The sequence below is a fragment of the Pollicipes pollicipes genome, unplaced genomic scaffold (assembly GCF_011947565.3).
Source record: "Pollicipes pollicipes isolate AB1234 unplaced genomic scaffold, Ppol_2.1 Scaffold_5080;HRSCAF=6000_pilon_pilon_pilon, whole genome shotgun sequence".
Lineage (NCBI taxonomy): Eukaryota > Metazoa > Arthropoda > Thecostraca > Pollicipedomorpha > Pollicipedidae > Pollicipes > Pollicipes pollicipes.
The window spans coordinates 4,981-19,449 of NW_023596613.1; the positions used below are offsets into that span (position 1 = coordinate 4,981).

The window sequence follows — 14,469 nt, forward strand, 5'->3', positions numbered from 1 at the left end:
ACCAGCCGTCCTACGCCAGCTCAGTCTGATGATATCATTATTTGCTTCCGAACAGTGCTCAAAGCGTGCAGTACGGCGAAGGTTTATATTCTGATGCGCTGGTTTACCGCTGAAAACCACGACCCTCGCCGCCGCGATATCTGGGATTTCAGCGGGTCAGCGCGGAGGCGCCTCCGGCCGCGTGATTCATCCTGACTTGGAGTTGCCGCCGCCTGTCACACGTGCCCCTATGTCGGGCACGTGCTGTCCGAGTCCAGTGTCGCGAGGATCTGGCTGTCATCAACGCGGCCGGCCCGGTCGGCCGGGTCGAGCCCGCCTACGCAGAAGGAGGGGCTCGCTGCGGAGGCTCGCCGCAGCGCGAAGACCCGCCGGCCGTCGGGCGGGCTGACGCCGGCGCGCGGCGGGTGGCTCCCGGTCGCGTGTCGCGTGACGGCGGCCGCGAGTCTGCAGCGACACGGACTCCGAGTCAGGGCTGCGCCAACGGCCGCCCGCTTGGCGCGAGTCTGGAGTCGGAGTTGGAGCCGTTTACGCCCTCCCCCCTCCCCACTCCCGAGGTGGCCACGCCAGGCGTGCGGCGCGTCAGCCTTGGTGACGAAGGCCTCACGCCGGTTCGTTTACGGGTCACGCGACCCGGCCGGAAACTCTTGGTGTCCGGCGTCCCACGCGTCTCCAGGCGGGCGCATCCCTCCCTGCCCCCCCCCCCCCCCCTCCCCGCCCCCGATGCGCTGCTTTGCGCGGAAGGAAATACGTGGAGTGCATGCTTGAGTAGCCCGCCTCGATGTACAAATGCATGCGGCCATAAACGCCACTGTCGGCTTCCGACGCGTGTCGTAGCCGGACGCGGCGTTCTGCATCCGGCGCAGCGTGGAGACAAAGGGAGGCGGCGGATGCGACCGCGCACGGACGCGCCGCCGCTCCGCCGTCGGCCCGCCGTGACCTGGCGGGGCGCCGCGGAGACCGCTGCCGACCGACTGACCCGTCCGCCCACCTTTCAGACGTACGGGCCGGGACAAGGATGGCAGGAGCAGCACGGAGTCGCCCACCGCCTCGCCCAAGTCACCGCCGCGGCGGCCGGCCAACGCCCGCGCACAGAAGAACGCGCTCATACCCAGGCAGGTGTTGCGGCGTCGCTGCCGGCAGGCGGTGATGGCGGAAGGAGCTGGCCGTTACGACCGTTGCTTTTGTCTGCGTGGCGGTGCGGATTCCTGTGTGTTGCTCGTGCTTTGTTGCATGCTCGTGCCTTCAGGATCGCTGTGCGGTCGCCGTGCAGCGCGAATGCGAAATGCCCGTGATTGAATGCGCGGAAGCGACACGCGGAGCCGGTGCGCTGGGGGTGTCGGCCGCGCCGCGCCAGGGTGTTGCGGTACTTGCCGGTGACCTCAGCTGCGACATCGAAAGTCCCTCGTGACCGGTTTGGGGCATCGTACCGGTCACGGCCGGCGGCGCCACGTGGTGCCGGTCGGCGAGATCTGTGGCGTGTGGCGCGTCTGGCCGGCCGGCCGCGTGTCCATCCAGACGGCCGAGTGCAAGGTCAAGTGTACCCGCCGGCGCCGGCGCCCGACGGCTGGTTTGCCGGCCGTGTCGCGCCGCCGGCGCGCCCTGGGGGGTGGGGGGGCCTTGTTTCCCTCCGTCGCCTGGACGGTCAGGGTGGCCTCGCACTGAGGAGAGCTCGCGGTGACGGGTAGGGTTGGGGGACTGCTTACGGTGACGGTAGGGTCCCCCGCCGTGAGGACAGCCCTCGGTGACGGTCAGGGGCCCCTTCACGGGACTCTCGCAGGGGTTGCGCAGCTAGACAAGGCGGCCTCGCCGGGCAGCGGTGGTGCGCCGCTGGCTGGCCTATATCGGTCTGCGGCCGCACCGTTACGGCGCAATAGGCGGCCGGGGAAACCTGGGATCGGGCCCGCCGCGGCGACGGAGCTACAAAATAAACACTGTCGCCCCGCCCCCGGTAAACAAGCCCCCCCGCCCCCCTGCCGCCGCCGACTGCGACACTTTCACTCTCTTGGGACGGCGGTTTGGTCAGGTCAGGTCAGGATGTGTGGCGGGACCGGCCGTCACGCGCCTGGTCAGATCAGCGACAGAAGGTCAGACGAGGACGTGACGAGAAAGTCATCAGGGGCGAGGCCAGCACTGGGAGCAGTGTTTTGGTCAGGACGGCGCCGCAATATCGTGCAGGACGGGAACAAAAATCGTCCCATTCATTACACAACCAACCTGGACTGGATCAGACAGGCTATGATGGATAAGATAGTACCAGTCGCAACAGAGAGAATCACGAGGTGACAGGCTGGCGCGCTTCCTACGATTGCCGGCCGTGGTCAGGTCAAGACTGGGATCCGCAGCTCCAGCTACCGCCGCCGAGGCAGCGTCGTCGTCTTTAGGCAGGGTGTCATATAAACACAGCACAGTGAATGCCGGGCTGCTCCCTGCCGCCTTCGAGATCTGGACCGCTGAACATTCGGCATTTCCGTGCACGTGATGGTCGTCCCGGAGCATTTCTATGGAAGACACGACGCGAGATGGAGGTCACAGATAAGCTTGTGGTTGGCTGGGTGCTACCCTGCGTAGGACGTCCGCTTGGCGCAGGGAAAGCGGCCTCCCTTCTGGGGTGCGTGGAGCGGTTGATGCGTCGCACTCCAGTGTCCTGGCTCGGCGCAGTAAATAAGCCGTCCCAAGATGTGAAGAGCACAACTTGTATCAGCGGGCGGGCTGCCTCTTAGTAGGACGCGTTGGGATAATCAGCTTCGGGGTTATCTCCGCACAGTGTGCTCTCTTCAGTTACATAACGTATGTTTTCCCGAATCCTTTGGATGTCTCTCGCTTGCGCAGTCACCCGGACATTCGTTTAGGTCTGCTGTTCCGCCCCGAGGGGGATTCATCGTGCAAACAAATACCCTCAAAGCATGTTCATGGGCGTCCCAAGGCCGCCGGAGGGCATGTGGCTGTCTCGCAGACCAGCCTGTTTATTTGGTCGGATCTGAGCCGCTTTATCGGCAGTGCCTTTAGCTCGTCGGTGGGCGGGCGTTGGTCTCGTCCCGCCCTGGCCGAGGCGGTGAGGCCGCGGTCGCCGCTCAGGTCAGGCAGAGCGGCTGGGTTGGGGGGGGGGGGGCGTCCGGACGGCGACCGCAGGGCGATGCGGACATGATCGGTGGCGGTGAGGGACTGGGCCGAGGTCGTGTCGCCGCCGCCGCCGCCCGCTGGGTCGTGCCGGCCGACCGAGCCCCTCAGGCGGGGTCGCCGAGGTCGCCGCCGAGCTGGGATGTGGGTCAGGCGGGGGCGGCGCGGCGGCTGTCCCGGTGCCGGCCAGCTGCCGGCAGGACGGCGTCCGATCGATGCGGCGCGGCCTTGGCGGACGCGTGGCCCGCGCCTGTCTGCCGTGGCCCCGGCACGTCCAGGGCGGCGACCTTCGCCGGCCGGCGCCGCCTGGCCGGCCTTCCCCGCACCCGCCGGCCGCCAGAGTCGGCGCCGGAATTACCTGCGCGCGCCGCGCCCCCGTCTGGCGGCCGTCGTGCGCCGCGCTCACCACACGCGGCACGCTGTCAGCGGCGCGCGGCGGCCCGGAGGCTGGCAGTCCCGTGCGCGGCGCTCACCGCGTTTCTGCGCAGTGGTCCATTGAAGCGCTGCGTCATGAGCGTTTGGGGCTCGATCTCATCCAAACACCGCGGCACCGGCCGCTCGGAGGCGCGGCCGCCGGCTTGTATACAATAGTGGCACGGCGAGGCCGTTGGGTACTCGGCTACCGGCCGTGCGTGTTGTGTGCCGGGCTGGGTGCGGCCGAACCGAATGACTGGCTTCTTTCGGGCGCAGACGTGGTCACGGAGCGCGGCCCGGTCGGTCAGGGTCGCAGGGTCTGGCCCGGCCCGGTCGCCGCGCGTCGCTGACGGCGCGCTGTGTGCCACGCGTCCGGTTGGGACGTACCGTGACCTGCATCTGGCGCCGCCGGTGTGGGGGTGTGCTCCGCTGGCGTGTCCGGCGCGCGCTTGTGACGCGGCGCTCTGTCCTGTTGCAGGTTCCACTTCCCGCACGGCCGGCCCGAGAGCCGGGAGAAGCTGGAGGCGCAGCTGCAGAAGATCGCGCAGGCCTTCTCCTCCTACCCGGGCGGGCAGGTGCCCAAAGACAAGTTTGCCGCCATCGCCAAGGTGAGAGGGCTGTTCCGCGCACGCCGCTTTCGGCCGTCCGAAGACGCCTACCGGGCCAGGGCTCACGCTCAGGGAGCCCGTCTCCCGGCGTGGCCCGAGCCGCTGACATGCGCCACGTGGGAGCACTGCCGCTGGGGAAATTCGCCGTTGCCTGCTGCAGTCTAGCCCGGGCTCGGAGCGCAGCGCAGCATCAGCCTCTCCCAGCCTCCCGCCGGGCTTGCCGACTCAGCCAGCCCGGACGTCTTTAAACTGGATCAGCGGCCCTCCCTCCCGCTAAGCCTGATCGCGTGCAGGCGCAGCCGCGGGCGCGGCTGCTGATCCGCAGCACCCGTCCCGTGCCGCGGAGGGAGCGGCCGCCGCCGGCTGCCGGTTCCGCCCTGTCCCGGCCCGGCCCGGCCCGTCACGAGCGGTCGCTGCGGCGCCGCACGCGGACCCGGCCGCCCCGGCGCCGCCGCGCCGCGCCGCGCCGGCCTGGCCGCACAGACGGTGCGCGGGCGGCCGCTGCTGGCGCCGGCCCCGAATCACAGATGTGTGCAGATGAATAAAACATGGCAGCTGTGTGCTGGTCGGTGCGGCCCCGACCGTCAACAGAGGATAGTGGTCGGGTGCCGCGGCTCCCCGCTCGGCTGGCCCGGCTGACCGCTGCGACCCCGGACAAACGGCGAGTTCGCACCCGAGGCAGTAGGCCAGCGGACGCGACAGAGCTGCCTGAAGGCAACAGCCGATGGCCTTAGGATTTTGTAGTCCACTCAAAAGAAGCTTTACTGCATTACAACTGCATGTTATCGAGCAGTGCTCTCTGTCGCTGGTAACCGGGGTGAGCGCCGGCTGCTAGCTGCCGATCCCCGCCGGCGTGTCGTGCGCCCGCCGCGCGGTGCATCAATGACTCTCTCCGCTGAGGGGGGGGGGGGGGCACGTCCTGGGAAGGGGACGCTCGGCACGCTCCGGCCGGTGGGGAGGCGTCCTCGGGCGCAGACGGCCGCGCCGCCATATGCGGCGGTGGTGGCGCCGGCCGCGCCATATACGCCGGCGCGACCGGGCCGGCGCTGGCTGCCCTGCACCGCTGCCAGAGGCACCGGCGCCGCCGCCCGGAGCGCTGGGCACGCGGCCGCAGCCACGGCTGATGCGACAGATGGGTTTGGCGTATTGCAATCGCGCCGTGTGTCATACGTCGGCTGGCCGGGTCTGCGCGGTACGCCCGCGCCAGATGTGGGCACAGGTGGACAGTTCGGGTGGGACAATTGTTCTGGTGTCTGTTTAACGAACCTGATACGGAGATACTTCTTTGCTCGCATTTGGACCGCCCAGGTGCGCTTTTGCAAGTTCCATTCCCTCTCGCACGTTTAGCTTTGCTGGCATGGGTAGACCCAGAGACTACATCATCTGATCCTCCAGCTTCCATGGCATCCTTTTCGTCCTGCTATGTGCCTCTTCCCGAATTCGTCTCAGCGGTGTGCCGTGTTTGCAATGATACTGTGACTGGTGGCTCTTCAGGCTTAGTGACGTTTAAATATATTCTCGGAGGCCCACTCGGTCAGCGAACAGTGCAGTGCATGGCTCTCAGCAACGGCGGCCATCCGTACCGCTTCAGACGGCCTTTGTCCGGCGCCACAACAATGGCAGCGGTAAGCGATTGTCACGCGCCGGCTCAATGTGCGGTTAGGCGGGCGCGCGGCGGGCTGTCTCCATTGTGGCCGGGCGGCCGCGAGCGGCGGACTGACGGCCGGCGCTCGGTGTCGGCAGGCGTGCGAGCTGCCGCTCTACTGGAAGGTGCCGCTGTTCCTGGCGGCCGGCGGCGAGAAGACCGGCCACGTCACCGCCACCGCCTTCCTCGACTTCTGGAAGAGGTGGGTCAGAGCTGATCGGCGGCAGCGAAGACGGGCGGCGGACTGGGGCCGCCGGGCGGCGGACCCGGGGGCGGCGGATCCCGGCCAGCTATCGGGCCCGCTTTCCTCCGCAGCCGGCCGGCCGGCCGCGCGCGCGCGCGCGCGGACGCGCAGCCGCCGCTGGCCGAGGAAACAGCGCTCTCACAAAAACTTGGTCAAGGCTGGCGGTCGGCTGGCGCGCGTGCACAACAGGTCACGTGACCCTCGGCCGGGCCCGGCGGCGGCGCGCGCCCGGACGTCGGCCGAGCCGCGCGCGCCGGAAAAAGCGGCGCGCCGCCGGTTCCGCGTGCCGCGCGCTGTTGTCTTCGGCGCCAGCGCGCGCCCGATTACGGCTGGTCGTTAGCTGGGCTCAAGGTGACGCCGGCCGTTGGGGCGCGCTCCCACGGCCGACGAGAGGGGGCCGCGGGCGGCGCGCTGTTTTGTCGCCTCCCGTCCTCCCACGCCCGTACCCGTCGCAGGACGGAATCGTAATCACAACACCCTAGGCTCTTCGTCGTGTGATCGCCGAGGTGTCGCTCGCTGTGTCGACTAGCTCGGCTAGCCGACATGTCGCTCGGCTAGCCGTCAGGTCGCACGGCTGGCCGACAGATCGCTCCGCCAGCCGACAGCTCAGCTAACACTGGCGCATGTGTCTTCATTGACCAGTAGGGCTCATCTGATCACGTGTCCCGGATGATCATTCGGCGTTTTCGTTACAAATTATAACTCAGCAGTGTTGTGACCATTGACTTGTTTACGGCTGTTCCAGCGTGATGATGTTTGCCGGCTGCGTGGTACAAAGGAGCGTGTGTAGCCTGTCCCTGGGCGGCCGGAACGCGTGTGTTTGTGACGTTAGCGTCGGGCGCCGCCGGCAGGCTGCTGGCCACCTCACACGACCAGGCGTCGCGCTTCGTGCGCGTGCTGACCGGCGGCCTGCGTAACCACCTGGTGCCCGAGGACCTGGTGCCGCTGGTGCAGGATGTGGTCGAGACGCACCCGGGCCTCAACTTCCTCAAGGAGGCTATCGAGTTCCACAGCCGCTACGTGCACACGGTGAGGGACCGATCAGGCCGGTTCGTATCGGGTCAGGTCAGGTCGGGTTGGGGCGGGGCGGGCTTGACTGGGTCAGGTCAGGTCAGGTCAGGTCGGGTCGGACTCTGTGATAGCGACAGGGGGCGTGTCAAACCTATCTGGTCGGCTGCTGGTCCGGCCGGCCGGCTGACGGACGGCGGCGGCCGCTGCCGAGTCACCGGCACTGGCGGGCCAGTGTCCCGGACCCGGCCGCCGGCTCCGCCTCGCCGTCTGACCCGCCGCCGCCCGCCGCAGGTGATCGCGCGCATCTTCTACTGCGTCAACCGCTCGTGGAGCGGCCGCATCACAGTGCCGGAGCTGCGCCGCTCCAACCTGCTCAGCACGATCCAGCTGTTGGAGCAGGAGGAGGACATCAACCAGGTGGGTGCGGCGGTGGCGGCCGGCACACGGCCGTGGCGCGGCACCGGGCCCCTGCCGGACGCCCCCCCCCCCCCCCCGCGTCCCGCGGCGGGCCTGGCGTCGGCCGCGCCTCGGTTCTGCAGAGCCGCGGGGTCCCGGCCGGCGGGTCCGAGCTCGATGCAAGACGCCCTCCGTAAACTAGGGAGATGCGGAATCGTAATCGCCTGTCCAGCTCGTGATGTGTATGTGTGTGGCTGTCTTGCAGATCACAGACTATTTCTCGTACGAGCACTTCTACGTGATCTACTGCAAGTTCTGGGAGCTGGACAAAGATCACGACCTGCTCATAGACAAGTCGGACGTGGCTCGGCACAACGACCACGGTAAATACGCCGGCGTACCGACGTACCACGGCACCTCTGTTTACTGCTCCCGGGGATCGGTCGCGCTCGCCTGAACAGAGCCTTTGCAAAGGCGGCCGAGCAACGTCGCATACCCTCGGTCGGCCGTGACCTAGGACCGTTGACCTAGGTCTGTTGACCTAGGATTGTTGACCTCCCACCGGGGTGTGGAGTGCCCTGCTGCTGTAGAGGGCCTGCTGTCGACGCGACGCAGAGTGCCGGATGATTGTCACTCAGAATGCCGAGTGGCTCTGAAGGCCGAGGTCGTGGCACATGATGGTGAACCAGCGATCGTTGCAGCCGTCTCGTCGCGCATCATCGACCGCATCTTCAGCGGCGCGGTGACGCGCGGCAGCGCGCGCAGGCAGGAGAAGATGACCTACATGGAGTTCGTGTGGTTCCTGCTCTCGGAGGAGGACAAGAAGCACCCGACGGCCATTGAGTACTGGTTCAGGTGAGCGTCGTCGGGCGGGCGGGCCGGCTGCCGCAGCGGCCACGGACGGCGCCCGCCGGCCAGGCGACGGTCCGCAGCACAGCCGGCTGAGCTGTGGTGGGGTGTGGGACCGGCGCGACTTCGCGCGACGATGCGGAAGCGAGTTGGCTGGTGGGACGCGCGCCGAGACGCTTTGCTGTGATGTGTGGTCCAGTGCCGTCAGCTTGAGCTCGTCCGTCAGCTTTGGAAAACGGCTGGTATCGAGGCAGGTCCCCGGATGGGGAGCCATCCCGGGTCTGCGCCGTCGCCCGCCTCTTTGTGCGACAGTCTGCATGGTCGCGTGCGGCCCGTCTGACGGAAATTGGCCACAGCTGGCGTTGTTTTGCCGCCGTGAGCGGCTCGGCGCGCCGGCCGGAAGGCGCCGCGGCCGGCCGGGTCAGCGCCCGCGCCGTCCAGATAGTTGACAAGGCCGCGCGGTTTGTGGCGTCTGGCGGCGTTATCGGCGCGCGGCCGGAGGCGGGTGCGCTCGGAGACAGACGCCTTCCGACCGGAAACGCGCCCGGCCGACCGTGCCGACGTGTTGACGGCGCGGGACGCCGCGTCACCCGCCGGTGGCGGCGCGCCTCGCGTGGTGCCGGGCGCTGCTCTCCCGCGGAGAGGGCGCCGCTCCTCGCCGCTGCCGTCCGCTCACGTCCGCCGCGCCGCGTCGGCGTCTGGCCTGGCGGAGCTGCGGACGTGTCAGGCGGCGGTGTCAACGCCGGGCACGGCGCGGTGCTCTAGCCCCGCCGCCGTCTCATCTGGCCGTGCCCGCTGACGTTGGCCCACCTCCCCGGCAGGTGTATGGACCTGGACGGCGACGGCTTCCTCTCCATGTACGAGCTGGAGTACTTCTACGAGGAGCAGCTGCAGCGTATGGAGGCGCTCGGCATGGAGACGCTGCCGTTCGAGGACTGCCTCTGTTGGGTGAGCGGGCGGCAGTGACGGCTTCTCCCGGCGGTGGCCGTGCGCTCCGGGTGCTGGAGTCGTGACACGGGTCCGTGTCCGGGCGGCGACCGGGTCCGATGTGGTCGCGAGCGGGCCCCATCCGTCCTAACGAACGCGGCACGCTTCATGAATACGTCTGGCGACAGCGACTGCTGCTGGCTCGACAGTGGGGACTGGGTTTGCCAGCGCCTGAGTGTTCGTTTTTGCGACAATGGTTACACAGGACCGTGTGGCGGCTCATGCAGACGCGTTGCTACTCGGAGTAAGCCGATTGGATACGGGTATAGGGTCTTGCCCTGTTGACACCCGGTCGTGACAGTCACTCCCTGCGTACCGCGTGTTCTCGCTGACGACAGTGACGCTGAACCGGCAATGAGGGTCGCACTCGCTCCGCAGATGCTGGACATGGTCCAGCCCGAAACACACGGCAAGATCGCGCTCAGCGACCTCAAGCAGTGCCAGATGGCCAACATCTTCTTTGACACGTTCTTCAACCTGGAGAAGTACCTGGAGCACGACCAGCGCGACCCGTTCGCCATGCAGCGGGACGGGGAGCCCGGCCAGCCGGTGGGTGCCGCCTCTGCCCTGCGCTACCACCGTGGGCCGGAGCGCAGTGGCGGGGTTCACCCGATGGGTTATGGTGTGGTAGCTTGCTACGGTTCCTGTGTCGGGAGCAATTGGTGCTGAATGATTTCATGTGATTGGGGAGATCTGGTCGCCAGCCAGGCCTGCCCTTGGCGTCGATTAAGGTTTCGAGGCGGGGCGGTCACGGATGCGAACATCACTGTTCTTAACCAGAGGTCAATTGTCGTAATGGCGGACGTGACCTTTTACTGGGCGGATGGGGCGGCCGATACCGTGGCGGTGCGTCCGGCCCCGCCGCCGTGCGGCTCTGGCGGCGGTGGCTGCGACTGAAGTGTGTCCCATGGCCGCCAGATGTCGGACTGGGACCGGTTCGCCGCCGAGGAGTACGAGCTGCTGGTGGCTGAGGAGGGGGCGGCCGAACAGGATCCCGAATTGTGAGTTACTGGCGCGCGCTCGAGTGGCCGGGCGGCGCTTTCGCTTGCGCTGCTTAGTGGCTCGACTATGTCTTGCTCCCATAGAGGAGGTCATTCCATGAGCATCATGAATCTTAGATGTTTTTGTCTGGCGTAGGTAATCTGTGAAGCCAACGGGCGCGTCTCGTTGCCAGACAGTAGTCAATCAAACGAGAGGGTTGGGATCGGGGACGCTGTTGTAGAGCGCTCGTTTCAGCATGAGCTCTGTGTTGTCGGTTAAGTATATAATTCGGAAATGATGCGTTGCAGGGTTGTTGTTGAAGATACGCCTTAGCTTAAGTAAGTACCCATGGTACTTAACCCAAAAACTTAAACCCCAACGTGTACATGTTAATGAAGCGCCTTGGTGTGTGTGCATAACAACATTTGTTTTGTGCTTTTATTCGTTTTTCTTCTTTTCGTTCCATACGCCATTATTGCCAGGAATGATTTGGATGGTAACAAAGCAGTCCAAACACAAATTTATTGTGCTCATTTGACAGCATTGATTAACATGACACCAAGTTTGAGTTTACCGTCCGTGCCGTCCTGAGACGCATGAAAACACAAAACACGCGCCCACGTGATTCCGTGCGCATCGCCCACCACGCCGCAAGCGAGGCCCCGCGGCTCGGCCGGGGCACTGTGCAATCCCGGGGAGGGCGGGGGGGGGGGGGGGGCGAGACACTTGGCGCGCTCCATACAGGTGGTGCCGTGGTGCAACACAGGTGGTGCCGGTCAGATTGGTGCTTCACTGACGGGTGGTGCCGGTCAGACTGGTGCTTCGCTGGCGGTTGGTGCCGGTCGGACTGGTGCTTCGCTGACGGTAGAGTCAGTCAGGCTGATGCTTTGCTGACGGGTGGTGCCGGTCAGACTGGTGCTTCGCTGGCAGTTGGTGCCAGTCAGACTGGTGCTTCACTGTCGCGATGTCGGTGTACAGCGGGGAACCAGCTGCTTGTTTCGTCGCCGCTGGCGTCTTCATCTTTGGGGAGGGGCGCACATGTCTCAACCTCTGCGCACCGTCCGCGCCGACCCTCATATACCACTGCGTGGGTTGAGACCGTGGGGACTCCGGGCATGGTAGGGACGTCAGCTGGTCGGCGTCCGGCTGACGGCGACCCTCATACACCACTGCGTGGGTCGAGACCGTGGGGACTCCGGGCATGGTGGGGACGTCAGCTGGTCGGCGTCCGGCTGACGGCGACCCTCATACACCACTGCGTGGGTCGAGACCGTGGGGGCTCCGGGCATGGTGGGGACGCCAGCTGGTCGGCGTCCGGCTGACGGCGACCCTCATACACCACTGCGTGGGTCGAGACCGTGGGGGCTCCGGGCATGGTGGGGACGCCAGCTGGTCGGCGTCCGGCTGACGGTGACCCCGCCTGCGCCGCAGCCTGTACGAGGAGGACGGCGACCAGGAGTCGGAGCCGCTGGAGCGGCTGAGCATCACGGAGCCGGTGCGCACGCCGGCCCGGCCGCGGCCCGACGCTGACGACGACTATGCCGAGACGGACGCCGACTACACCTACATCTCGGACGCGCCCGCCCACGCCAAAGTGGTGTGAGCGCGGCGCGCCACCGCAGCCAGCGAACAAGCGCGGCAGCTGGCGCCGGCGCTATTTATACGAGGACTGGCGCGCCGGTGGCCGGCCACCGGTGCGCACGTGCGGTCGCTTAGCGACGGCGAGTCGTGTGACGCGCGGCGCGCGAGCTGTGATTCCGGCAGGCCGGCCGACCGGCCAGTGCGGCGGCGGCCCGCCGCGAGACGGATCAACGGGCGGCGAACCCTTCCGGCGAGACAGATCAATTGCGGCCGGGCGGTGTCATGTGTCGATCGCCTACGAGTTCTGTGTGACAGGTGAACTCGTAATCGAATTTATGTCAGCAGTCTGAGCAGATCGTTAGTCAACTGTTTGTGCGCATGTGAATTATTAGTGTTTGATGTGACGATTAGTTTTCCGTGATCAATTCCAATGAACTGACAAGTTGCATTCATCCAGTGTAAATAGTTCATGTATATAGTGTCATATGTTTGTGGTGCAATTGCCAAATATTGCAGTTTGATACCTAACAGCCATATGCTTTTGATGATTAAATCTCTAATGTGGGATTCGTGTTTGACGGTGCTGGAGAAGCCCGGCGACAGTGGACCTGGTGGAACATGAACGGTGTAGGCCTGAAGATGCCCGTTGGTGGCACCCGACCGAGCACGATCCTCAGCAGCGGGCCTCGCATGAGCTCGCTCCGTTGGTTTACCGTCGCGCGTGGTAATGGGCAGGCCCGCCCGTCCACCTTGCGACACTCCGCGTGAGCATGGTGCCGCCGGCAGCCGCGAGATGGCTCCACGGTCGTCCCGGTGTGTCCATGCCGGCTCAGACCTGATGGCGGCGCAGTAGTGCATTGTCGCTCGCCTCATCACATTGCTGTCCATGTTTGACGGTCGTGACCGAACAAACGCCCACCTAATCAAACAAAAATAGCTAAATTCCCCTGTTGGAAACGCTCATCCTTTGGGTGCTACTTCAAAGCAACTGGATTTGAGCATTTGCTGTTATGCCTATTGGTCTTTGGCTGGCCATTCTCAGCCCGCAAATATTCGCTCGCAGCCGGATAAGTTGCGACGGTGTTGGTACTGACGAGAGATGTCGGCACCGCACACACGCTGTCCCATCACTCGGCGGCGGCTCGGACACGCCAGATGAAGAAGTCTTCGGCATGCTGGCAGGGGCAATGCCTCTCCATTCAGTTTTGCCCTTGGCCTACCATCTCTTCAGCCATCGAACTCGAAACAGCTGACTTACTGAGGCTAAGAGGCATGTATACTGCACAGTTTGTGTGGTTGGTAAACAGGCCATCGCGAGTACATCGAGGAAGACGTCCGTAAAGCGACCCAGGTTTTACGAAGTGTTCGGAGACCAGGTGAAAGGAGTTAAAAGAGCCAGACTTCGTTGGCCTTGCCGGTGAAAATAATGCTCCCTTTGCAGCTTACCTCGAGCGAACGTATAAATCAATCCAGATGTCAAATACAATCCGCGACACCCTCAGCTTCGATATCGATTTTCCGCCTAGCAATGCAGCCACAAGTGGCACGGTCCATTCGGCAAGGTACAACCAGCGCCGTTGGCGGCAGCGGAGGGAGTTCGTCCGACAGAGGCACGAGAATGGCGGGCTTTTCCGACACACTGTTCGACAGAGAACATGTTAGTCCTTACATCGGTTCAAAGGGTGGTGGTCAGCAAGCTAGTGGTGCTGGCGCATCAACACAACGGGAACAATGTGACATACGCCGAGGTGCCACCGGTCGGTGAGTCTTCTCTTTTCAATCTCAGGCTGGTTGGGACTTGAAGCCCCATTAGTTGTATGAGCGAACATGATGCGTTCCGGTCATTACGTGATGTGATCGTAATCTGATCATTTGAATGTGGAACAGAGTGCACGTGTACGGTCTGTTGTTTACGTTAAATTTTGTCTTTTGGGCATGCTGGCGTCCCTTCAAGTTAAAACATGTTGCATCTTTTAAGACTAGAATTACCGAGCTAGACTGAGCGTCATGCGTTTGAAGTGATTGAGACAGCGTTGTTTAGAATGCGGTGTGTTGTCTCAGGCCTGCACACATGAACAACCAACGTTGGAAAATGCAGAGAAAAATTATTCTGGCAGAGATGCCGCAATGAAGGTCTTTCAAGGGCCAGATGTCAGAATTGGCTAATTTCAGTGAAAGCCGTTGCGGGCGCTGCCATATTTGCCATACCAGACACTGCATTCATGTGTGCAGTTGCGTATGGAGAAGCGCAACTGACCGTTTTAGCAAAAAACTTTTGAAGCTCTGTTTTGAAACTGCTCCCACCTCTTTAAAACGGAGCAACTGTTCTTGCTCAGGACATCTCCCAGGACTTTTGTTAAGACGCCCACCCAGCGGAACGTCAGCCATACTGGGGCATGACACACACAGTCTTATTTCCGCCAGCCTCGCACCCGTGGCCCAAAGCACTGGCCGGCGACGCTCCCAGCTCCCAGTTGTGGCGGGGTTAGCGGTAGGCGCGCGATAGGCGGCCGAGCCGTGCGATACGGTATATCGGGCGGGCGCGTCTCGGCAGGGCCTGCCACGTCATGAGCGGCTGGCTCGGCTGCTGCGACTGCCTGTGCCCGCCAGCGCGGACACTGCGCCACGCGCGCGCC

The 14,469-nt window shown here is 64.7% G+C and overlaps 1 protein-coding gene across 2 annotated transcripts; it reads left to right on the forward strand.

Moving 5' to 3' along the window:
- Nucleotides 1-1,002: 1,002 nt before the first annotated feature.
- On the forward strand, nt 1,003-12,129 carry LOC119101945 (serine/threonine-protein phosphatase 2A regulatory subunit B'' subunit alpha; the record flags this gene model as incomplete). Of its 2 annotated transcripts, XM_037225341.1 has the most annotated exon segments (12): nt 1,003-1,112; nt 4,010-4,139; nt 5,883-5,986; nt 6,880-7,057; nt 7,331-7,456; nt 7,701-7,818; nt 8,137-8,290; nt 9,106-9,232; nt 9,650-9,820; nt 10,190-10,272; nt 10,561-10,590; nt 11,684-11,819. In XM_037225341.1, coding segments are annotated over 11 exon segments (1,326 nt in total), but the record flags the coding sequence as incomplete, so codon positions are not given.
- Between the last annotated feature and the right edge of the window lie 2,340 nt (nt 12,130-14,469).